The 26,965-nt window shown below is 38.0% G+C and overlaps 1 protein-coding gene across 7 annotated transcripts in view; it reads right to left on the reverse strand.

The window, feature by feature from the left end:
• NOX4 (NADPH oxidase 4) overlaps positions 1–26,965 on the reverse strand; it is a 122,589-nt gene that overhangs the window by 83,014 nt on the left and 12,610 nt on the right. For 4 of the 7 annotated variants that reach the window (XM_068668510.1, XM_068668760.1, XM_068668841.1 and 1 more), the window contains exons 3-11: positions 25,088–25,198; positions 23,992–24,076; positions 23,245–23,342; positions 21,254–21,281; positions 17,971–18,043; positions 13,396–13,476; positions 8,757–8,985; positions 6,586–6,750; positions 6,376–6,438 (exon numbers count right to left, since the gene is read on the reverse strand). In XM_068668510.1, the coding sequence (XP_068524611.1) occupies positions 6,376–6,438; positions 6,586–6,750; positions 8,757–8,985; positions 13,396–13,476; positions 17,971–18,043; positions 21,254–21,281; positions 23,245–23,342; positions 23,992–24,076; positions 25,088–25,198 (933 nt within the window). The remainder of the gene's footprint in view (positions 1–6,375; positions 6,439–6,585; positions 6,751–8,756; positions 8,986–13,395; positions 13,477–17,970; positions 18,044–21,253; positions 21,282–23,244; positions 23,343–23,991; positions 24,077–25,087; positions 25,199–26,965) is intronic. The other 3 variants (XM_068668573.1, XM_068668626.1, XM_068668686.1) reach the window with 2 other exon arrangements.

A 26,965-nucleotide genomic window follows, 5' to 3' on the forward strand; every position in this document is an offset into this window, starting at 1 on the left:
CACAGAAGAATGGGCAAGCCAAAAGCACTTCCCTTCACCTGTTCCTGTACACTGACAGTGCCACTATAGAGGCGGTATTTCCTCAGTGTCTACATACAATCATACAATGCATAAAACTCTGACTTCTTGTTTCTTGGGTGCTAAGGCAATACTTCGCTCTTGTTATGGTGAGGTGTCAAAACACCTGAAAAGCCTATTAATTTATAATGTTTGTATATTTTAATTTAGTATACACACATGCAATTGTAAGAAATGAGGCAATCCTTTGAAACGCAAAATTTTAGCTGAAAAAAAAAAAAAAAACACAACACAACAGTATTCCAAATAGTAGATCTATGTTGTTGCCATAAAACAAAATTTAATGAAGTCTTTTTATAGCAGTTCAACTTCAACAAAGAGCATACAGCAAACTGAGTCATTCAATCACTGCAGTTCTTGCTAGGCTTTCTTGCATATTTGCCACCATAAAAAGCAGCAGTAAAGAAGCTCTGATGAAAGACTCAGTTCACTACTCAATGTACCATCTGGACTAAGTTTTCTTTCCTCCTCAGAGGCGATACTTCTGGTTTAGAAATGGTATCCACTGAAAGAACAGTTTTGAAATGTTAACACTGTTCTCTGCATGCACCAGAGGGAAGTATTTTAACCTTTAAGCTATTCACCCAGCAGTTGAAACGAGCTCTGAATTCACACCACAATAGCAATAAAGTATCTCCCACCATGCAATGTAGATTTCAATTCCAAAAAGAAATGGAAGTATGGAAGTAGATTGTGGCTATCAAAACCATCACAAATATGGAATAGAGGATTAATTGATCCTGCATTTGAAGATGTTTGTTGCAGAGCAGCTTTCACCAAACCTCAGATGTCAGCCACCTCCAGATTTAGAAGAATTCAACTCTTGTTGCTGTCATTTGGTCTGTCACAATCTGAGTTCCATCTGAAGCGATGTAATTGTTTCCTACCTTCTTTTGCCACAAGCAAATCAACATTGCTATGGTTCCTGAGCTTTATGAGGTGCTGGGAATAGACACGAGTCTTAGCAGACAAGCTGTCAAAACTGCAGAGTTGTGAGAGTTCGTGGCTTGCACCAACTCTGTAGTAGAGACCACATGAAAGGACCTAGCACATCTTCTGAAGCACTGAACATCCGCAAAACATAAGACTATTTCCAAGGGGCTTACTGCCAATTAGTGCATGCCAATGCAAGAAGCAATTCCAAAAATGTACAAGAGAAGTCACCTTTTCTGGTAAGACACTAATGTATATTTTAAGTGGGAATCTACTTCTAAAGTCATTCATTAGCAAAAAAAGAAAAGGAAGCACGCAGCCATAAACGGTTTCTTGCTGCTGCAAATAATCAGGAGTGTGGTTAAGTGTCTGGAAAGAGAGGGAACTCAATACTAAGTGGAAAATGTAAGATGGGAGTGGAAAGAAAATCAGTGGTACCATAAACTACAACCCTTAGTCTCTTCTTATCAATACAGATTAAAATGAAGAGAAACCATAATGAAGTCAGAAGAACTGAATGCTATCTAAGATGTAAAACATCAACAGCAAAAAAGGAGAAACTCCAGAAACTCAATTTGTTTTAGTTTTGGAAAGAAGTGCAGATTATTTCTGACCCTTGTATACTAAAGAAAGTGGAAGTAATGTTTTGGATACTTGAACTGCAGTGAAGGGCCATCTGACTACTAGATGTTGGTACCACTACTGACACATGTTTTCTTTTCCATGGGCTTTAAAGAATGCTACAGATGACAATATTTAAACTGTATTCAACAGCAGATGAGTTCTGCACTTTTCCACAGAAATAATGTCAAGAAATGTCAGTCTGGAAGCAAAACACTAAAGAGAAGATGTTTCTTTAGGTTCCTCTTATCTATGGGACAGACCCAATCTCTTAAGTGGTCTGATCTCCAGACCATATTCTACACTTGGTCTGAAAACCAAATCTCCTCAAATCTCCTCAGTTCATTAAATAGAAGCATGTAAAATTAATTTGTCCCTTTGAAAAGCCCTGAGTAGATAAAAGATTGATTTACTGAAAATATTTATCTCCATTATGGACTGAAATATCTTGGGGCTGACTATATTCTGTTCAGATGCAATTGTAAGATGCAATAGTATCCTAACTAAAATAAGTAAAGACACAAGGGCATACAAATTTTACAGTTATACAGAGAACAGTAACAGTTGTGTGTAGTAACAAGGAAACTGGTAAAAAAAGTAAATGTTTAATAGAAAGTGTTTTGTTAAAGTGAAATCAAATCAGATGGAACAATGAAGACAATATGAAGAGTAGCTCACAGCAATACCTAGAATTGGTCAGCAGGTCACCTGCAGGAGTTGGGTCATCCTATGTTACCATTCAAAGCTTTTTCAATGGATAACAAAGTCAAGGAATAAACACAGGTGAATAAAAAACGGTGGAAGCATGCTTCAAAAACAGAGCTCCAACATACCAGCTTCCACAATGATCATGAGAAAAATGGGATCTCTGAGTGCTGAACTTTAGAGTGGATGAGTGACATTGCCAGCAGGTTGAGGGAGGTGAGCCTTCCCCTCTGCTCAGCACTGGTGAAGCCACCCCTGGAGTGCTGGGTCCAGTTCTGGGCTCCCCAGTACTAGATGGCCATGGAGCTACTGGAGAGAGTCCAATGTAGGGCCACCAATCTGATGAAGGGCCTGGAGCACCTCTTCTGTGAGGAAAGGCTGAGAGAGCTGGGGATGTTCATCCTGGAGAAGAAGAGGCTCAGGGGGGAATCACATCAACCTCTCTAAATACCTGAAGGGAAAGTAAAGAGGATGGAGCCGGGCTCTTTTCGGTGGTGCCCAGTGCCAGGACAAGAGGCAGTGGCACAAACTGCAACATGAGAGGTTCCGTCTGGACATCAGGAGTCACTTCGTTACTATGCAGGTGAAAGAGCACAGGAACAGGTTGCCCAGAGAGGCTTCAAAAGCCCCCTGGGCTTTTGAAAAAAAAGTTGCCTCCTGGGCAACTTGCTCTGGGTGTCCCTGCTTGAGCAGGGGGTTTGGACCAGATGGCCTTCAAACCACTCTATGATTCCATCACACAAAGCCTCTAACAGCAGAGTCAGGTCACAGGTTAGCAAGGAAATCAGACTGGCAGCTCTGAGTTCAGAGGAACGGAAGTTTTGTTCCTCCAAATTCCTGTGTGCCTTTTGCACCAATTACTTCTGCTCATTCCTTCCATCAGGGTGAAGAATGCTTTCAATTGACAAAAAGGAAAAGAAAACAAACACCACTGCACACATTTCTGAACAATGCCTACCTCTTTACATTCACTTGGTTGAGATTCAGAGCTCCCTCTGGCTCTGACTGAAATCCATGGGAGCTTTGCCAGAGTGTGATGGGAGTAGGTTCAGGCCCTTTACACAGCCTCCCAGTGTTTTCCTCCACCCCGGCGTTATGTAAGAAACTGAGCTAAATTGTAAATATTACATAACCCCAAGAAGGGAAGGGACTAGTAAAACATCTGCACAACTCCTTCATGCCGCCTCACCCCTTCCTTTCCGCTTTGCTTACAGTCCTCGCTGTGATATGCCTGAACCGGTCACTTCTCTTTTAAGCACGCTCCAGGCAAGATGAGATGGTTTAACAGCTTATATAGGACATCACACAGAACCTAAGCAGGACACTGGTGCCAGGGAAGAAAGCTTCGGCCTTCCTGTAGGTCTGCTGCAGCCATCGCTGCACTGCACCTCAGGACCTGAAGCCCCACACTCCCTCACGCTTTTCTCACTACATCTCTGAGCCCCATGCTCCTACCCCAGCCGAGAAAATAACCCTGGCATTACCTTCACCGAATAAAAGCAGCAGTAATAGTTTTCCAACTTGCTTGGTAATGACAAGTAGGTCAGATGGGAGCACGAAAAATATACCAAGTTAAGATATTGCCTACACACTCCATAAGCACAATCCCATGTCTGGCATAGTATTAGACCAAAAAAAAACAAAGCTTTCTAAGCAAGACAGCAGCCCAAGGCATATTCTGCGACCTAGAAAGATATATGGAAATGACTGTCCCCTCCTTAAGCTGGGCAAGAAGACTGCCATAAACCCAGGCATTTCAAATCCTTATGATGCTATAAAACAGCCATTTACCCAATAATAGCGTTTTCTCCAGCACAGTTGACGTTCCACTGAAATATGTTTGTGGCAATAAAAGTGAGACTCACTAACCTAGCAGTAATTTCATATCTTATAATAGTTAAAACATGTACGCAATCTTGAACGATATACTGTGATGCTGACAGATATTGCTGCACTTCAAAGTATAAAGCACTGAGCATGAACAGAAATTGCCAGGTAGAGTATTATATATTTAGAATAAAATGCACTGTGAAAACGAACTGAAAATTGCCAATTCTAATATTACATATTTAATATAAGTGTAAAAATTACACCAACTGTAATTTTTCAATTAGTTGTGTATCTAACTGGAAGAAACTGCATCATATCTGAATATAAATGAGTTATTTATATGCACTCAGAAAACTCAGAACAAGAGATGTTTTCCATAGCTCCTAGATCTACATTTTTGTTCAAAACTCATTTTTTATAACATCCAATATTATATTATGCCATTTTAAATAGCAGATGAAATCCTCAACTCATGCAAAGAATCCGACTTTAATACAACACCCTAACTAACTTAATCCTGTGATCTAAACCAATAGGTTCATGTCAGGAGTATTTTTTTCTGACCAAAAAAATAAAAAATCAAAACCAAGAAGTTTTGCCAGAAAAAAAGACTACTGAACCAGGCCTAATACTTTGATGACATTATTTCTCAAAGTCAATATCACACTATCCATTGCTTTAGCAGTGTCCTAATATAAGCAAGATTAATCTTCGTAAGAGCCCCGTATTTTCCAAACTGTGCAATTATTACTAATAATCAAATTATAACAATTATTTAAACTTCCACTGAGTTGGACAGTCAGAAAATAAGAACAAGATGTTTTGAGATTAGCATTTAAATGAGATGTGTCCAGTGGTATAGAACGGGCACAGCTTTATTAAACATAGCTATGCTAGTGCCAAATGAGTGTAAAGAGCAATCTGAGGTTTATGCTGAGTGCTTTAAATTTATCTTCTGATTGCTAAACAAATCATAAATATAAATAAATACCAATTGACTCATTCTGCACAAAGATCCAGCTACCATTCCATCAGTACTGCAATGCACATCATTTTCCAGCATTGCATATTTAGTTATCTTTAGGGACTCTGTAGTGTGCCTTAAAAATTGCCTACTGGAGTTAACAACAGATAAATAGCACACGCCTCTGCTTTCTACTGGTTATGTGAATAGCCAGAAAAATTCTGCAAATATCAGGCTATGTAAGTGTCAATATTGCTTGGCCAAGCTATATAGAAGCTGCTTTTCCTAAGTGAGATTCACTGCCAGATTTACAGCACAAAATCTATTTTTGTGGAAATCAGTGTGGATTCACCTGTGACAGCACTTGCCTGCCTGCTTGGCATTTAGATAAATCAAATCAAAACAGAACAAAACCAAACAAAGCCAAAGAACTGAAAGTGGACAGGACCTAGTTGTTTATTGCCAGTGAAAGGACAACGCTGTCACTAATATTCAGACTTACATTGCTTTTTATAACAACATAGACAGTGCAGTATTGTAATATGGCCATAGAAATTCCAAGGCCTCTGCACTGTTCACTCCTGGAGAACTTCAGGTATATTATTTATTTATTTACAATTTCAACTTATTCCAGTATATCTCCATAGGGCCCACTTCCCATTCTAGATAAATTGAGCTGTTTAAGTAATAATCCCATTATACGACTTCACTCATATTATTTTAAGTCACTAATATCTCTCTTAATATAAAAATAAAGCATAAGTCTATTTTAATACTTTTTTTTTTTTTTTTTTAAGAGAAAAAGATGTTTGTTTGTTTGTTTTAACCCTGGAAAAGGCAGTTGCAAGAATCTCTTTCCGTTTCACTTAACAGGAAAAAAAATAAAATTCATTAGAGTTTGTGCTCATTACATACTAAGGTCTACAAACAGATGGTTAAAACCTCATTTATGAAATTGAATAATCAAAATCACATGGATTTTATTTATTTATTTTTTATTGTTTTCCACTTACGGAAGACTTTGAAAAAAGTTCCCATTATCATTTTCTCAATAGTGGAGAAAATTAAATATGTATTCAGTACTGTCATACATAATAATCATTCCATTTCATATTCATTGGTACCCTCATAAATGAAACATAAAAACTACTCTGAAGGGAATTTTCACCTTGAAAGCAATAAATACCATTTGCTTACCAAATACAAATAAATGGAAAAGTACAGAAAAAACTCTTATTTCTTACCATTGTAAGGGTGAATGGGTGGCTTTCCAGTCCAGACACTCTCGGACAGTGTAGAATAACATACTGAAATAAAATGGACCGGAAAAGAGTAAGAGATGGAAAAGACGTCCAAAACACAGCGATGGATTAGCACATAGAACATGAAAGTTATCCCTGAAGACAATGCTATGTGAGCAAGAGTGATTTTTTATCAGATGCCCATTAACTCACCTGGCCAGGCCTTGCTTGGAAGTCATCTTTGATCATCCTTACTTCAAGGACATTGGAGGGATGGCTTATCACTGAAGTTATTGTGACCGGCTTATTGCTGCGGATGTAGCGGTACAGCCGTTCTACACAGTACAAGCAGAGAGGTCCAGAAATCCAAAACCAGGTCTATGGGAGAACAGCAAAGTTACCTCAAGGGCTTTTCATTTTGTGTTTTCTAGTTTCAAGACTACATGAATGCCTGCAGAACCCCATTTCTCATCTACTGCAGAACAGTGTTTGATCACAAGAAATCTCCACACCCTTCCACATGCAGAAATCCAAGCATGTTATGGGGGCTTAGTCAGTCTAACTGGCAGCATCTTCCACAGGCACAAATGATTTCAATCATAAAACTAATCAGGAAGAAAATGCTAATGACCTCATTTGTGACCGTGTTACTCTGGTTTTATGTAGTTGGATTGGAACTGGTTTCAGCAGGGAATGACACAGTACATACCCTGTTTCAAAATCTAGCAGACCGGAGTACTATAAAACTGATTAACCTTTAAGGAAGAACACTGTCTGATTTGCAATATTATCTGACTATTACCTTCTTTTTATCATCTCAAGTATAGGCAAAAACATTAACGAAGAAGCAATCCTCATGCTATAGGATTTATGCTTGTATTAAACGAGACAAGGGAGAAAAAAGGGCACTTCTGAAGCACAGTTCATTTGCCCCTGTGGAAGATGTGTATGGTAGGCAAATGGGGCCCTGCAAGTGCCTGTGTCTCTGCACAGACTACATAGGGAGCCCGGGGTGACCAGCTTAGATGGAGACATTTGTGTCTGTTCGCCAAGATCCCATCCCCAGAGTCAATTATTAAGAGTTTATGGCAGGGCTAACTATCAATTCCACATCTGCTCAGTCATTCAACCCTTCTCAAATCTAGAAGCTACCCATCAGCATCTCTTGCAATTAGTATTTAATTTCCACAAGCACCTCTGGCCTTGAGAACCTGAGTAGCTCACAGGAGCTAAGCACACTGCAGAGCTGTTTTTTCAGAGCTGGTATCTCTAAGTGCATAAAACTTTCAAATACATCAAAGTTCTCGGATAAAGTTACAAGCTGCCAGGAAAACAGAGTGGCCATTTCTTTCCATGGCTCCTTTTTCCCCCAGAGATCACTCTATAATAGGCATCATAAGCCCCATGGAAAACACTGCCTGGGTCATATGGAGTCCGATACACATTGCCATTATTGCCACATAATTTGGTATTACCACAACAAAATACGAATCCAAAGGACTTTGTTGGAAGACTTTAGTGTAGCATTGGCTGTTTTTTATTATGAATACATGATCAATAGTAAAATGGGTTCCCCCTGCAGCTAGTAAGGGACATGTGTGATTCACACAGAAAACAATGATAATAATAAAGAGAAACTCCTGTGAGGTCTGTTACGAGGCCACCTTGAATGGTGGGCCTTAGGCTTTGTGAAGACAGCATTCCCAAACCTCCTCAGCCTACTTGCCAATACAGCCCTGCTCATCTTTTCTTAAAAGAAATGAGTAAATTTGGATGAAGTAAAAGCTGTTTTGCACAAAACATAAAGAAACAAAAGGGAAAAAAAAAAAAAAAAGGAAAACAAAAAGGATTTTCTGTCCCCACTGTCATCATATTCATTTACCCATACTGCGTGTAGTATTATTCTCTGCAAACAGGCTACACAAAGCCAAACCACAATCAACTGCATCCCAAAAATGCATATTAGGACTTGCATGGCGAAAAAGAGAACAAATGGAGTTTGATTATTTCAATTTATTAATGCCACACAATGCATACAAAAGGGCCTAATGAATATGTTATATAAATGTTTGCTCTGAAGTATTACACTGTAATTTAAAGTCACATTTATAGCAAGACCAATACATCTCTTACCATGTTGTACAAAAAAAGAACATTACAGCCAATCTCTTGATATTTTTCCAGCCTATTCTAGGCACATAATAATGCAATACAACGTTTAATAGAGATTGTTTTTCCCCACCAAATCTCTGAATGCCTGAAAAGGTTTTAATAATATTTTCCATTATTAAAACATCTGGTCTGGGAAAGCAATAATTAGTGGTTATGGCTGACTGAAAGACTTGGCATGGCTTGTAATACCTGAAACGTCGGATCATACAGACCTCTGGGAAGTGTGACTGGAACTTGGGTTCCTCGGAACAAATTCTCATAAAGTTATTTTGTACAAAGGGTTCTGGTACTGATAAGTCCTCTGGGAAAGGTTCAGTAGTATGGTTAGGAAACGGCTCTTCAAAAGCCTTTGGCACTGTCATGTTCTCTCGGAGTGTTTTGTTAGGATTAAAGCAACCAGGAGGGTGTTCCTCTAAGTTGGTCTGGTACTTGAGCACACCCCTGCAGGAAAAGAAAAATAACAAAGACACTGAAGTAATGGCCAAAACCAAGCCACTTCTTTTCATTTGGAGAGGATTTTAGAAAGCAGTTTTAAGGCTCAACTTCTGTAAGGATTTTTATTCAGTTTGCTTTCAGGACTTTTAATCAGATAGAGGCTTTGCAACTGCAGAGCCTTCTGTTGCTAGAGGCAAGGTTCAACTTTTCCAGCTTACTTGTCCCTTCCCCACTGAACAGCCTCAAGCTTAGTATTGCTTGAAAGAGGGAGATATTGTGGGAGCCTTGAAGAAAAAATAAATAATCACATTTCCAGTTCATTCACGCTCAGGCTGTTTTCACTCATTCTCCTTACAGTCAGGAAGCCCCGATTTTTAAGGCAATCAGTAGCAGAAACATCTTAAGTTGCCACATCATAAACTGCAGGAATGTCCCCACTACCTGGTGTTTATCAGGTTTGCACACAACAGCCTAATTTGTGTGCACTGCTGCTCCTTTGAATACTATCTTGTCAAAAGGAAAGAAGGAAAAAAGAAAAGTCCTGCACAATAACCCACGAACCTCTCTTATCCTGCAAATTATTTTGTGAACTCCATGCTTGTTTTTTAAGATGAAATTAGATGTATACTAAAATGAAGTGGGAATTTTGCAACTGCACCTAGAAACTATCAAGAAAGACAAGGAAATCTGTGACACTCGGATATTTCAATGTGTGCGTGAGTCATTGAAAGATGGGAAGAACCTATAATAGTACGTCTGAGGAATTCTGTTACTATTATTTCTTCCAAATATAAATTTCTTAACAGGTAAAACACAAGAAGGAATATTAAAAAATAAATGAGGAACTAAATGACAGCCAGATAGGATGGTGCTGCATGGGAAATAAGGCCCATTGGCACAATGTCTGATGAGCAATAGGACATGTGGTGAAGGCTTACCTCAAGTACACAATCACGTAAGAACAAATTTTCCTCTCCTCTCCCCAACATACACACACAACAGGAACGGTGACAGTCTAATTCACAAGAACAGAAGGACGTAGGATATATAAAACATTCCCAGCTTAAATGGGCTCTGACAGGCTACTGGCAACCTTCCCTGCTGAAATGCAGCCCTGACAGCTATAACATGCTTCCCGTATGGTCCAGTGAGTAACGTATAGCTTGGAATTTAATCCTGCTCACTCTCAACTCCACGTCCAACCCTGGGAGAATCACTTGGGAAGCATTCGCATGCTTACACCCATGCTTCTGTCTGTATTTATTGCCCAATCATGCCTATCACTTGCATCTGCCATCGCTGTTGGTCATTGCACAGTTGCAAAGTGACAGATAACCTGAGCATTATGCTAGCTCCCCGCTCCATAAACATTATGGTGCCTCATGGATTTAGCTGGAAATCACAGCACATGTGATATTTTTCCAATCAGCCTCATGCACACACCTGCCAGCTACTCACACGGCTTATCTGGCCTCTGAACATCCCCAAAAGAGGATTCAAAGTTTTTCTTGTGACACAAATAACTGAACTGCAAACATGTGCATCTCCTCTAATGATCTCTAGCTTGTTTAAACTATTACAAACATGCTAGCTGAGTGGCAAACCGGGATAACAAAGCTGCCTGTAACAGCAGCTGCAACGACTTCCCTTTCTGAAGATGTCAAGGAAATGCAAGTGGTCCTACACACCCAAGGTTGGTACCCAGAAAGGTCAAGTTCTGCACAACTCTTAGGGCCTAAGATATATCCTCATATATTCATTTGGTACAATATTTGAATCTATAAAAACTCAGTAAGGATGTCACTAAGCAGGAAAAACATATCTTTAGCAAACAAAAATGGGAGAGAAAGGAGAGATGAGAGACACACAGAAGCAGCAGATAGGCTGAGCATGTAGGCTATTCACATGGGCATACATCAGACTCTACCCCAGTTTTCCACCCTTAAAACAGAGACAATGTTCACTTCTGGCTACAACTGGAAACCTTATATTACTGTTTCTTTAGATTTTTATGATGACAAGCTAGATGTCAATGGTCTAGAGGTTTTTATAGGTAATTACACTGTTCCTATCCTCTCATCCAACTTCCGCTGCTCAAATCAAGGTGAGTTACTTAAGGGGTCCTCACTCCACTAAAGGTCAATGCCTGGGTAGAATCTTAAGAATTTTCTCCCTTCCAAAGATAAATCCTTGGATAACTCTGGTGACAGCACAAAGACCTTATTCTCAGCTCCAATTAACCAGCATAACCTGTTAAACATCACAGTAATACCAAATGAAAACCATCGAAGGTTTGACTCCAAATATTTTGTAGGTTTTATAGTTCCTTACGTTGGTAATAGAAACATCAAGCTTTTATTTTGCACAAACTATTTTTTGCTGTTGCTATTGCAGGCTTAAAATAGAGTTAATTTAATGTAGATATGCAGTAAGCCCTTAGCCACTAAAATATTTTAAAGTCATGTTGGAAGGAGTACAAGAGGAAGGAAAGTTTTTAAGGATAAGTCTCTGAAAGATTCCCCTCTCTCTTAGGGTAAGGAGGAAAGAACACACCAATAACAACTGACAGATGAATCATGCCACTTTATATATGGCTGCGAATTGCTTCGCTACCCAGAAAAAGAGGAAAGAACATACCCATAGTAATTTGAAACAAAGCAAGAATACAAGAATACTGTGAAAATACTCCAAAGGAGACACTCCAAGACAGGTAAATCCTTATCCAACCTGTCTACACCATCCAGTCACAGGAAACAACTTGCTGTGTAGAGTAACTGACTATGCATCTGCAAATCTCTTAGATTTGCCACGTAGGAGTCAGTTGGACACCTACACATGGGAGCTTAAATTTCCTTATTCTCAGAAGAGATCTTCCAATCAATATAACCAATGGAGCGCAAAAAACTCAATCCAGCTCACTTGAACGTAGATCTTTGTAGCAGCAGGTTAGCTGAAGCATTCTTCAGGCTCCATTGACTATATTTCTTAGAACTCATTTGACTATAATGGGAGACAGACGCTTAGAGAACATGTAGAGACCTAAATTTAGGCAAGTTAAACTTGAACTGACTCCCACTCTTCATGACTCATCTTTCTCTCACTTTTATCTGCCACTCAGTTCTTTTCAATGCACACTGAAAGGTTTTCCACTTCAATATGAAGGAGGATCTGTACGAGGAGATGCCTGTTTAGTATTTGGTATATTCCTGCAGCCTTGGTTTGCAAATTTCTCCAACTGGACTTCTTCCTTCATGAACTAGCAGCATGGTTGAGAAGACAATGGGCAAAGGAAAAGACAGTGAAGATGATTTAAAATGGGCACAAAAATACTCAAAAGTTAATCATTAAAACAGATTGTCTAGGGAGGTTAGAAGATCTCAATCACCATATGTTTTCAAGAAGAAATTAGAATAATTTCTAGTAGTGAAAGTTCATCCTGACCCAGGAAGGTAAGAACAGTTTAAATCCATGTTCTTCAACTATGAACAAGAGCTATGCCACGGTAAAAAAGGAGGAAAAAAAAAGGGGGGGCGAAACACACAAAAAACTGGAATTGCATCCAGGAGTTTCAGTGTTTTCAACTCATTATTTCAATTCACCAGATCTCAAGCTGCATTTATGTTGTTCAACAACATATTCCTACTGTGATCTGGCTAGGCCTAATTACCTTTCACTGTTTAAACAGCAGTACTCAGCGCTGTGCAGACATTCCAGCACTCCATGCTGCAGTAGATACTTGATGACATGAAATTAACCTTATTCCAACACCCCTTCCCTATACCAGTCTCTGCGCCTATATCCCCAGAGGAAGCTCTGCCGATATTAACGGACCAGATTTTCACACTGCATAACTTGTGGAAGCTGTTTTGCCTTGCGGTAGAACTGGGCTTGTTTGTTCCAGATACAGATCTGACCAAAAGGAATCAGCTTGATGGCACATCAACATCTGATGTTTGTGAAAATAAGATGAAAAACTAATAAATTTTGTAATATAGCAATAAGAAATAATTACTGAGAGGCTGTTCCTTCCACCTCCGTAGGAGTCAAAATGGAAGGCAGAGAGGAAAGAGAAAGGGATGTGTAACTTCACATCCTCCTCTCAACAGCCAGGTTAGAGAGGGCAGAAAGAAGTAATAATGTTATCTTGATTTCCCACAAGAAAATGGTAAAATGGACAATAAACAAACTTGAAAGCGAAGAAATTTGTGCTAGCTGGCTGTAGTAACACATGATTCTCCAAGCTACAGTCTGAACTTTATTTAAATAATAACCTGCTGAAGAACTGAAGATGACTGATGGCATCTGGATAAGAGGTTGGCCCTTTGTGCACAAGCAATCTCAGGAAAGGTAACAGTCAAGGAAACAGGTCTTTATGCCGTGCTTCAGGAAAAGGGACAGTGTTTTTCATTTACTTACCCCGAAACATGCAGCATCAGCAGCATATAGAAGACAAAGAAAAGGTTGTGTGTATACCAGAAGATGTCATAGTTTGAAATCCTGAAAAGAATAAACCATGGTTCAATGCTATTGCACTCAGACAGAATCACTGCTAATTAAAAGCAGATCTGTGCACACAGCACATTATTATTCAGCACGGAGTCACAGAATAGTCAAAGCCCAGTTTGTATTCCTACAAAACCACTGCATTTGCAAACAGCTAAGTGTTGAGAAGAACAGGTGACTGGCACAGAAGTAAAAAGCTAAGGAAAAGAGCAGGACATGGAAGCTCAGAGCCAGCTGAAGACCTCTCCCCAGATTAGGAAACTTCCCTACATTCATAAGTCATACAGAGTCTCTACCAGATCCTTACTGCTAGAACAGTTCTTCAGCTTCTGGGCTCAGAAGTCAACCTCTTCACAGTGAGTGCCTCCTTGTGTTCTCCTTGCCCTAATACAGGGCTGCAGCGTACTGTGCCTCAACTGAATACTAACAAGTAGCAGCAGAAAGGCTGGTGGGAAAGGAAACTTCTGAGGGTATGGAGCAGAACGAGATACAGGAGAAAAGGAAACTAGACCAAGAAGGCAAAAAGAGGACAGGCAGAGGAATTTTGGGGGGCTGGAGGGCTGCATATGGTGAGTCTCTGGGACTGATGGCCTTGGGATGAACAGAAATACTACCACTATTAGGATCAGGACAGGGGAAAGGGAAAGAGGATTTCCTTTCATCAGTAATTCATTAGTAAATTTAAAAACAACCAAAGACCAAAGAAAATGCCCATCTGGAATTGTTCTGTGTTAAGACCGTTCACATTTTCTTGAGAAAAATAGTCACCAAAAAAACACACAACCAAATGGTTAAGAAAATACTCTACTTCATAGCACACAAACATCTTTCCCACTACACAGCATAGTAGGAGTCCCTTCCAAAACAAAAACCCTACCCTGACTCAAGCCAAAGTAACTATTTAATAAAAAGCAACTTTAACTCAGATAACATCGTTCAAGAAGCTACTCTTCAGACATAACTTTCTTTTTCAGATATTTTTCTCCCTCCTACAGTCTTTTACATAAATAGTTAGCTACACTTGTTTTGATACACCTCAAATGCACACTTGATTTGTTTCTGTCAATACACGATTTGTGTCCTTTTTCAAGGCAGAAAAAACCATTTGATAATCTGTCGGAGGGCAACCAAGAAGAAAACCCAAGTAAGGGCAGTTCTAAGCAACCCAGCAGCTGAAAAGTGCTTAGAAAAAAAAAACCTCCTTCATCCCACCATCCTTCCCCAGTTGAGCATCATACTAACTTTTTCTTCCTTGAGACTTCTTAAACTATTTCTAACTTCCCGCACCCTGGTAGGCATTTCCATGTACTTATTCATCAGTATCTCGAAGGAGCTGTGAGAGTGAGTATCAGTAAGATGAAAGCAGAGAGAATATCCTTTATGCCCAGACTGCAAACAGGTCTTAGGAATCTTGTTTAATTTGGCATATTGCTACTATATCAGAAGCTACACACCAAACTCATTTTCATTGAATCTTGAGCACTGTTTTCAGAATGGACCAAGTTTTCAAAATTTCAGAGATGGACAGTTGGACAGTCTATTCCAACTTCTGACAAGTTTTCAACACTTGTCATTAACTTACTGTTATCACTGATTAAAATATACATATTCTGTCTGAATATGTCGAAATGTCAGCTTCCAGACATGGGCATTTCACCTTTTCTTCAACTTTCTTGCAGATACCTCTGTAATAACATGTTGGTTCTTTACATGTGTCAAGTTCCCCAAATGTAATCAAGTCCTCTCAGCCTCACCTACTTAAACTAAAAGTGTCAAGATCCTTTAACCTCTTACTGGGACATTTTAATCTTTATATTTTTCTTAATTGTATCCTTTTTAAACTGTGTCCTTCAGATATATGCAGTATTCTAGTACATTCAACAATCTACATCGTAAAACTATTATATTTTTATAACTCTTCAAAACATTGATTATTTTACATACTTCTTCTTAGGGCTTAAAATAGATACTAATTAAAGAAGGAATATTTTTCCTAGCAACCCAACTTCCTGAAAATTTGAGATCAAATTGAATATTTAATTTTAATTTTGGTAAACCTACTTTAGAATTTGGCAGGTCAAGGTCTGCAAGAGTTAACTTGAAATGCATGAGAAGACTGTGGTGCTTTTAAAGGGATACAGTGAACAGCACAGTTCTGGAAAAAATGTTTCTAATCCTGTTACAGATAGTTTTGAAACAGAAGATATATGTGGTAGTTTAGAAGATGGAACTGAATACGGACATATTTGATTATAAAAAGAAATGGCATTGGAGCCACTTACATTTCAATGTTTCTTTAAATACACGGTTTCCAAAATTACCAGCAATTATATTAAATGGAAATGCTCTTGAGCAACATTTATTTGAAAGTTACCTGAAATGTCAACATTTATGCACATGATTTATTCGATTTTCTGGTAACTTCATAACCTTTCCAACAAATACTGAAAAAAAATGGTGGTCTGATTCTCAGGTATGACATGGTAAAAAAACTAGGATTTTTTTTTCAAATGACACTGACTTTCCCCCTTTAAACCATTAGCAACTAATTAAATCCTCCTAATACTTATTCATACAGTTTACTGAACAGGTAAAGACATGAAAATGGAATGAAAATCATGCACAGAAAAGTTTCAGAACGTACATGTGAAGGAAGAAATGATTAAGCAATTTAGTGTGCAAGAGTGGACTAGGGCTGAAATCCAGGATAGTATAACACACTCAGAAATACTTTTTAAAAGTTTTGGATAAGCAATGAAAGTTTACAGTTAATTTTCCTAAAACCATAGCATGAGTTTAGCCATTACTAGGTAACTGAGGAGATTGAGAAGAGACAGACAGATGCACATGGAAACTTGTTTTCTTTGTAAAACAGACTACAAAGACAAGCTTGAGCCATACGCCTGAGGGAGAAGCCAGGATAAAATTTCTAAGTAAGAATTACTGCTATAGTAATAGGAGATGCAGATGATCTGTTCAGGGTTTTGATTCTGCTGGCTAGGTGGCAGAAAGGCAAGAAAGCATTTGCAGTTACAGTAATTGAAGAAGGAAATAACAAGCATGTAACTTGGAAAGATGGAAAGCTTTTTTGCATGAACCGTAAAATTATTATTTCCAAGAATACGTTTACAACTACATATATTTTTTCCTAAGTTTCCCAATCATTAATAAATACTGTGGGTTTTCCTTTTTTTGTTTGTTTGTTTTTCTCTAATTTATCATGGCCTTGGAGAAAACAGGACTTTGTTCTGGCTTACTGCTGCAGTGTGAAGTAATTGTTTCATTTTTCCATCTTCCCAAAACTGGCTTTCTTTTGCAAGTAGAGGCATCTGTGTGAACTATGTAATGTGCAACCAAGCCTGACATCTTGTGTAGCAGTCTTATCCTGTATTTCTGTAGCCTCCAGTTCCTCACAGAAATCTCAGTTCTGGAAGTCCCCTTGGCTGGGAAGTTGCACAAGTATTTGCTGAACTGCTTTCTTTGACCAACACCTTATAACACCACTTCTCAGAGAAGATAGATTAGTTCAACAAAGTTCAAATTAACTAGCTCACAGCAAAAGAACATCTTTTAAATTAAGATACTGAATCAAAATATCACGCAGTGCTTGCTGAATCAAGATGATGTACATGTATAATCAGTCTTTGAATTCACCAAAGATTGCTTCAGTGCCAGAAGCCTATAAAAGGCTGCCACATTGGCCTAGATCCTGCAAGATACCAGTCACTTAAAAGCACTACAATGTATGTTCAACAATGTTGGTGCAGAATGTGAACCCACCGGAGGACCAAGCCTCTAGAAATCCCTGCAGTTACTCTGAGCCAATAACACACTCAGCTTCAAAAGCATCATCTACATTAAATAGAACATATTTGATAACGAGAAGCAGAGCTTTAAAATAGCAACATTCAACTTAAGCAGCACAGTTCTGTTTTGGTTAGATTTGCTGGTGTTTTTTTGTTGTTGTTGTTGTTTGTTTTATTTTATTTTTAATTGTCTTTTCTTTTTGTTTGGTTTTGTTGTTGCTGATTTAATTTGTTGTTACAAATAATTGGTGAAAATAATCAAGATAAAAATATCATCCTGTTTTTCTTCCAGATGACCTAATTTATACATTGGACAGAACTTTCCATATGCTTAGTTATTGCTTCCTGGTACCAACTAAACAAGAAAAAGGAACTATTCAAAATTTTAAAGGTCTACAGTTTTAACTAAGCATGTCCCTTAAAAAAAAAAAAAAAAAAAAAAAAAAAAGCTTTTCTCTGAAGGCAATTGAATCAGTTCTTGTATATTTGGAAATAGAAAAATCACTGTGCTAATTTAGCTGCAAACTAGTTAAAAAAAAAAAAAGGCAAGAAAACTTATTTTTAACATTCATTTAAATACTTCTTGCCTCATATTACACTTGCACTTCATCCCCTCTAATCAGTACGAGAATATGATTACTTAAATGACATTTTTCAGCGTAATGATCAGTTTATATCTTACCTGATGGCATACGTAGAAGCTGTACACATTAGGAATAATACTAGCACCATAAAGACTCCAGTCAGACCTGGAACTAAAAAAACATGATAACTTACATTTGAACTGTGGGGAGGCATACTTGTCTCCTATAACCTTTTAAGAAAGTAGAAATTATTTGAAATACAAATCAAGATTCAGTCAAACTTTACATATACATATTTCTTGCAGACAATTCATGTATCAAGCTACTGTTGAGCACATGGTGTGAAGAATTGTCTTATTTTCCACCTTGCAAAGAGAAAAATACCCTTTTCCTTGCATTTCACCACGCATCACAGATTTTCCATTAGTCTTTGCTCCTGTAATCCTTTGCTCATAATATTAGTCTCCAAGCAGGTAACTAAGAATTAATCCTGTCTTTTTATTTGTAAGACTGACTGTACAAGTTTCTATATTTCTTTTTTACTCCCAACCCTAAAATCTGTTGAACACTACAATTATAAACCTGGTCAGGGACTGAATTTCAGGCAAATCAATTTCTATGCAAGCTGTCACTGCAATTGTTTGCCAACCCATTTCATCCTGGAATGAGAAAGAGCCTGAAATTATTCTCTATGGCATTGTATCATGCTAGAAATTGTTGCCTGCAGAGCAAGGTCTGTGAGAATGATCTACAGTCAGAATTTGAGAAGGTTAAAAACATTAAGGATTGGACTCATCTGCTCAAATACGGACTGCTATATCAGAACTAGTCTCTTCTGGGCTCCTTTTTAAGTCAAAGGAGAAAAATAAGTATTTCTAGGGCATGATTCATCTCATCCTAAAGCAGAATCCTACCCCAAAAGTAGAGTAAACCATCAACCTGAAGATGTATTGGACAATCCTGACCAGAGTTACCACTTTAATGATAAGCTCCTTATCTTCAAAACTGCCACACCAGGTAGCAAAAAATCTGAATTAAGAACTAAGAACCTAAGAGCCATGAAGCATTACATTGGAACATTTTACTTCTTGAAGAATGTAAACTCTTAAAAGTTTTTAAGCATAGCCCCTGGTCACCCTAAAAACCATGTGTTCAGGTTTAAGCAAAGTCAACTATTCCAATCACTAAACACAAAGGTAAATAAGTGCTATTTTAGTGCCAGAATATAAATGTCTCAACCTGCTTTCCTAGAAGGAAACAGTGAAACTATAGATTTAAAGGGTTCAGTATCTTTTTCTTGTTCTTAGCTATAGTATATGATCATGTTAATTTTCTAAAAATAATTACTTGTGATTTTTAGACTTTTTAGTGATAAAGAGACATTTTGCAATCTTATCTTTTTATAAACTTCTCATCACCTGCTTACTAGCAAGTTTGATAATCAAAATCTGACACAGCCCAAATCACTCCTCAGTTTTACAAACTGTAGGTAAAATCTTGGTCCTACAATCAGTGGAAGTTTTTTTCACGGACTACATTAATTTCATCCCTTCGTGGAAAAGTTAAAATTAAAAGCAGTTGCAATAAAAAATGCTTTGAATAAAAAATTCTTTCTGCTGCCTCCTTCTTCATTTCTACTGCTTTAATCTAGTTGTATATTCAGCATGCAATCAATCTTCCCTTTGACAAATACTTCTAATCCACTTGTAATACAGGGCTTGTTCTAGAATCCTACATTGTCACTCAAGCCACAGAAGGTCACCTTTTACATCCAGTTCTTCAGCTCTCTTCTCCATCAAACTGAGCACATGAAATCACTTACAACCTTGCCCTAATTCATCAATGCATTTTTAGAGAAAGGGACAGGGAGGAGAGCAAAAACTATTTTCCTCCACTAACTATAACTCTTGAATACTTGTTCCTCCCACAGTAACCCTCACACCCTCAGGCAAGGAGGTTTCTTTCCTGGACTGATCTGAAAACCCAGCACACCATAAATCCTTCCAGCTCCTTCTTATTCCTTCTCTTCACTGTGATAAAAAAAAAAAAAAAAAAAAAAAAAAAGTCAGTAAATCCAGTTCCGAATTGTTTGGAAAGTGAGATCCTATTTTTGCTTTTTGTACTGCGCGCAGTATAGCAAAATTTTGGTCCCTTTCTGGGCACTCTCACAGTACAAATAATCAATATCAATTACCAGTTGTCAGGATGGGGAGTGATCCAGTCATTTTAAATTGAAGATAACTTGGAACCACTGCTTTTTGCAAAACAGTGCTCAAACTCTTGAAAATCCAGTATTTTCTTAACTGTCAGTGGATAAAGAGTTCTACCTTGCAGGTCCTCTGCTCAACTGCCTAAGTCTCAAGGTGTACCCAGAAGCTAGGACAATATTTAATGGAGCCTCTGCACTGTTTTTTCTTTCACCCTAAGTCTTTCTCCTTCATCTAAGACTCTAAATATAATCCTGGCTGCTTGTTCTGATACTCGCCCTCTCCATCTTGTAGTCCCTCCTCCACGGGTGACCCTCTTTCAAGACACTGATTCACTAAAGACATCAATTATCCAACCTATTTCCAGTTTGCAGTTCACTCATACACCAATTTCTAGTATTTCAGTTTCTCACTTCCTCTGCTTTTAACTGATCTAAACCTCACCTAGGGGGGGGTTGGAAAGCACTTTCCCAGAGATGGCTAATTCTAAACTGATTTGGATTGACAGATCTACAACCCAATTCAGCAACCCAAATTCACTGCTGTTCAGACAGATTCCTTTGGGTCTTGCTCTAAATGTGACCAAGTCATTAGTTCTGCATGTGGTCCAAATAAGGGTGAAAGTGATGACATCATGAAGGAAAGACCTTTATCTGCTAGTAAAGCACCACAACTCAGTACAGCAACCCATCCACACCCAAACACTGCTCCCTTCTAAATTCCTGCACCAAAAATGTCTTTGCTTATTTACTCTTTATAAGCGCTTGATTCCTGGGTAACAGTTTAGATTTCTCTGAAGTCAAAACAACCCTTCAATAAACCAGCTGAAGCAAGAAGACAGCTCTTTAGTTATGTTTCTTTTTCTAGAAATTGAATCATTTAGGAATTTGCTTTTAATATTATGCAGAATCTCTGTTTGAAACTAACGATTTTCCACTGACTCATCTGTACAACAACAGCTTTGAAGATGTTGCTCATCCTGCTACAGGGGCTTATGTAACTCCTCCCTCCTGACTATTGGATAAGCAAACCCAGGTTATATTAACACAAATAACACATCTCAACCTAGCTGAGATATAACAAATGGCATGCAAACAAAGGATCAAAATGTTTTGTCTGAAGAGTGATGACAAGAAGCAGCAAACTTTCTCAGTCAGTTTTGCAACAGACTTACCAGTAGCAAAAAGCAGTTTCCTTGGGTCCTGAAAAGCAGTCAGAGGAAAAAGAGTCAACATAAATGATTTACATCCATATGAATAATGTAATAATAATAATAACAAGTAGCCCATAAAGCTCACACACTTGATAGCATAAGTAGCCTCTAATTCAGGATGCAGAAATGGATTTGATAAAAGTTTACAGTGACTGCAATTCAACATAAACTAAACCTTTTGCCCTTGCATTCCTTCAGTGAAGATAATTCTGATCTTTTATGGAAAACTGGGATTCAGATGATTTTACAGATAATTATTTGTTGAAAGCCTAACTTAACTCAGTTACCTCATACCTTTGGGAATACAGAGAGCAGAAGAGTGAGAGATTTGAAAGTTAAATGAAAGAGAATTTTACTGCCAATTACATCACTAAGAGATTTGCAGTGAACTCCAGTGAAGCAGGACTGAACTCAAAGGAGCTGACAATATAAGGCCAGATGTTCCTGTATCCTTCACCACAATTGAAAAGATGGAAGCAGAGAACTTCTCTGAGGAGGGGAAGAGGAGATTTGTCATCGTCATAGAAAAGTGCCTCACTCCAAGTCCTAAGTCTCATGAGATTTTTGTCTTCACTGTGGAGAAGAGCTTTTAAAAAAAAAATGCAGTAAAACCCAGAGAAGGGAGATGGCAGATTTTCACACAGATCAGGAAAAACTAGGCATTCATCTCCCTGACCTCTCTGCATCCAAATGTAAACGCACTCTTCCAGCCATGAATGGAAGATGACAGTAGCATCCAGACTGCTCACAACAGTTACCAAAACAGGTTTAAGCAGAATTTACTCTGAGATACTAAAGAGCTATTAGAATACCTAAAATCCAGGAGGTACCTCATCCTAGAGGTACTGAAAACTTGCTATGTCCATTTTCTGTTGAAAAATTCTTAGGCCTGCGTAGTACAGGCTGCCATGCACTCCCTGGCATGTTCTTGCCTGAGGAAACCCTTGCAACCTTCCTGATGAGAGTATGTCTAACTCGACCACTCCTAACACATGCAGACACTTGAGTTCAATCCAGAACTTCAGCACAATAGTTGGTGTTGGTATGTCTGTCTCCCATAGAATAGCTCTGTGATTAGGTCATTCACCAGGGAGTAGAAGACCTTGGTTGTTGGTCCTTCTGGGCCAGGGCTGACTCAAGCTCTCCTTTTCCAGGAAAGGATGCAGCTGGGATGGGATCATTCTAAATCTTTCCCAATGAAGCTGGTAGAAAAGAAATGTGGACTTGAGACTAGAATGAATATAAACAAGACAGAACCTGATCGTAACCCAAGGAAGAAAGTTCTGGACTCTGTTCTCAATTCTGAAATCTGCAAATACCTCTCCAGTGCCAAATGCAGAAGCAAGCACCTGCAGGAAGGACTAGGGCTCTGGTATGCCTTCAAAAGATCTGCATCACAGGCAGACAAGTCACACAAACAAAGTATTTCGTAAGTAGAAATCAGCTTGCAGCCCAGTTGATGTAGACAATTCCACTCTTAGCATATACCACAGTTCCCATTGCAGTTTAAAAGTGCAAATTAGTCTCAAGTCTCACTGTCCTCTAATTCCCAGCATATATTTATATATCACACAGCATTATATCCTGAATGCTGGAAATGCAGAATGGGTTCTCCCCAACAACAGAAGCCTTTCAGCTAGGTCCACTCAAGGAACAGAGAGAAGCCGGAGACAATTAGGAGAAGAAAGAGCAAAGTGAAAGGACTTGATGGCAATATTTTCCACCTCATAGTCAAATAGGTGTGAATCCTGCTGGTTTAACCATATCCTTAATAAATGTTTTGTCCAGAGGAGGAAATAAAATCCACAGCATATAGATGGCAGCGTATTTTTACCACACAAAACCGGCAGTATGTGTATGATCACAGGATCATACAGTAGAATTGGATAAATAAATACTCAAATATTTTAATTTTATAATCAAAATCAGAATATAAAAGATGGCTGGCTCACCTCACCACGGTAGTGTGCTGCATTTATTGCCAGAAAGTCTTCATTGTAGTTCTCAGAGAAGTTAAGAGCATTTACCAGATGAGCAGCAACATGTAAGACTAAAAAAAAAAAAAAAACAACAAAAAAACAACAACACAGAAAAGCTGAGATCTATAAAAAAAGAGGCATACGTTGCCCTGAACAAAAGGAAAGCAGCTACTCAAATGCCAAGTAACAATCCCATCTGCATGGGATGCATCAGGGCCTATGGAATATTTTTTCTGAAGTAAATCAGGTAATAGATATTCCTAGCATGCATTTTATAATTTTTTTTTACACTATAAGCAATCATTTCTGTACCATCATGCTTCAGTGGGGAGACAACATTCAAAGCTGTCCACCAAAGAATGTTTCTTCTTCACTGAACAAGCTATTTGCAATACAATCTGTAGCACCCTGCCTCTTCACTCAAATTCCTGAGGCACAACCTAGAATCACTTGGCAGACTTTGACCTGATTTCATATACCTGCCTCCTCCTTCCAGAAACTGGAATTTTAGGGAAAACCTCAGCCCTAGAATGTAAGCTTATGTGTTTAAAGGAAAAATAAGACAAAACCCACACACAGCTGAGAAAGCATTCACAATTTGAGGCAGGGAAGCACAGAGCAAGACTACCCCCAAACGTACTGTAAAAGAAAAACCACAAAATACTGCTTTGTTTAATGTGTTTCCCAAACAAGGTGCTGCTCGGCACGATAAAATCTTACCTGAAAAGATGCATATTGTTACACCACATGTCACATGGAAAGTTTTACTTTTGTCTATCAGCCTTCTGGTTTTCCTGCTGGCAACCTAATAAGAGAAGAATTCAAGCAATCTCTCTTCTAAAACAAAGCAAAGAAAAAAAATGCTAACAGCAAATGCAGCAATTTAACAGCACCTTCATCTTTTACTAGGTTTAATAACCTTGTAAGAACAATATTCAAACCTAAAAAACACAGGACTATAAGCACAAGGCAATTTTGAGGTCCTCATGATGAAATTGAAGTTACTATCTATTACAAAGATGTTAAGAGCCCATAAAATAATGTCTATTCTGGCCTTAAAATTCACAAATTCTTGCACTAATTGTTCTAGGAGTCACTGACTTCTTAAGTGAGCAGAACAGACGAAAAGAGATGTACACCTATGATCTACGTATAATTGCATCTACAGGCACCCGATCTTATTGTTACTGTCACACAATGAATAGAACTGGTGGGTTTGCAGTCATCTACAAAACACTTGTTTCCCAGAAAGCATTACTTCTATTTCTGTCAGAGTAACTGGTGAATCATTAACAAGCTCAACTACTGTTTACTGAATACGAATATAGAAAACAAGCCCTCTTAGATTTCCTTTTATTCTCCCATGATAACTTTTATTCTCCCATGATAACTTATATATCAGCTTGGGTATTTTTATTTAAAATTTCATCATCTCCAATGGGACACTTCAGGTCACACAGAGGTGAAGCTCATTTCACTCTTGAATACTACAGTGAAGCAGTAGAGGGGACACAGATGGCTTTAACATTAGAGTTGGGAAAGAAGGAGCAGATCTCATCTGGTCAAAGTTCTCAGTAGGTCTACATCCCTCAAAAATGACCTCAAGAAACCCACATTAAAAGTCCAATCAAACCAGATAATGCCAGCCAACTCCAACTGTCTTTAAAACTGTCGTGAATCTCTGTGCTACCTGCACCATGACAACATATACTGTGTAATAAACAGTGGTGTAGCAGTTTCTGTCTATTATTATTAGACTTTATATAAACCAAGGCCCTTTTCTTCTTACCTGCTGCATTCTGAGGACAGTGCTTACCTTCTGAGACCCTCGGAGGAAGGCCAAGAGAACACGGCACATTGGTAAAAGGACCAGGCAGCAGTTGAGATTGAGGACAGATGCTGAAGCTCTGCTAACACACAATCCTAGCTGAACAAATACAGCAAGAGTTAGATAATAAGGAGAGAAAAATGCTCTTAACAGTTCAGGCGCCGGTATTAAAACTGCTTTCTATTCCTCCTTAAACAGCTCCCATGTTCTCTTGGCTGATCAGAATAGTGGAGTTACACAATGTTTTACATGTACAACTGTATGCCTGTCATGCTACCCTGTTCTCTGAGGGGAAACAGCTCTCGCCTTTGCATCAAATAATAATAAAAATAATAATAATAAATAATTTTGTTTGTGGGAAAGGATTGGCGTTGAAGACCCTAAAAGAATTATTAAAACCAGACCTTAAAAAGAACTAAGAAGTATAGAAGTATGTGGCTATCATTTCATGCAAGAAATGAAGGAGCAGGTTTTGTCCCCTGGTTTTCAGTGTATGCATTTTGATTCAGTGTCACAAGTGCTCTATAGCAGCTACCTACCATTCATAACAGTTTTTTCCTTGCTGCATAAAAGGAGAATAGAACAGAGACAGATAATCTCATCATTAGCTTAATTCATAAAGAACTGAAACTGATATAAGATTTGAGTTCAGCTGAACTGCACCAGCTCAGAAGTAACAGCAGTAATGTCAGCAACTGACAAATTTCTTTTCAAAGAGCCGATACCCTCATCAGTGCTCACAACCACATGCAACAAAACATATCTGAGACAACAGAAGTGTCCACTGAGAAATCACCCTAAAGCTTCAACAGATATCATTAAAGTAGGAAAGAGGGATAAATACTGTAAAGAACCTAGAGAGCCATACAAGAGAAGTGTAATGATTTTCCAGTTAGCAAGCCAGAAAAGCATGTAAAAAATACTGATTTGTTTAAACTGAAATGGTAATATTATTCCAAGGACCGTTAGGTATCATCACGGAACTCCTCATCCATTCACACTATTCAACGTGATATTTGGGCCCAAAGAAAGCAGGTTCTCTTAACTACTCACTATCTGGGAAAATTATTGAAATCTAATTTCACTAATGCTTTTACTGGTATATTTGGAACTTACATAATTAGAACAAAAACACTTGTCAAATAAATGAACAAAGCATGCATTAGTGTCATAACCCTGTATTTTTTCAGCTTTTTATAGTTCCTCATTCATTTATGAATTTTAAAGAAGTTCGCAAGATGCCATTGTTCTCCCAGATATTAGGCTGAATTACCATTTTATTAGCTTTTGTAAAAGATGCTTTTAGAATATCAACAGATTTCTAGAATGGTATGTCTTACAATGTTCTCTAAAACATAATTTTTTCAATTCCTGAAGAAATTAATAAGAAAACAGCATAATTCCATAAGATAACTCAAATCCTGAAAAGGTGTTTTGAACATATACACATCATATAATTAATAGTTATTAAAGGTTTATCAATTTTCCATTATGGTACTTCATGTAAAAGAGGGCATCTACCATTTCTCAGTCAAAAAAAAAAGCAAAAATCAACTGCATTCGCATCTTTCTTATCAAGAAGAAATAATCAGAGAAAAACATTTTTTTAATGTTTTTTTAATTTATTTTTTTTTTTACAAAATTATTAGCAAAGCCTTTTTGTTTGAAAATTCCTAGTGCTTATTACATGTTTTTTTACAGACTTATCTATGCGTTACAGAAATGGATAAAATACAAACTATTAAAATAAAGAAAAGTAACAGGAATCCACCACGTCTAGCAAGATCACTAGCACAAGGTCATGACAGGAGGTTCTCAGTATCATAAAATATAAAAAAAACAAACAAAAAAAACCAAAACAAAACA

The sequence above is a fragment of the Anas acuta genome, chromosome 1, assembly GCF_963932015.1.
Source record: "Anas acuta chromosome 1, bAnaAcu1.1, whole genome shotgun sequence".
Classification (NCBI taxonomy): Eukaryota; Metazoa; Chordata; class Aves; order Anseriformes; family Anatidae; genus Anas; species Anas acuta.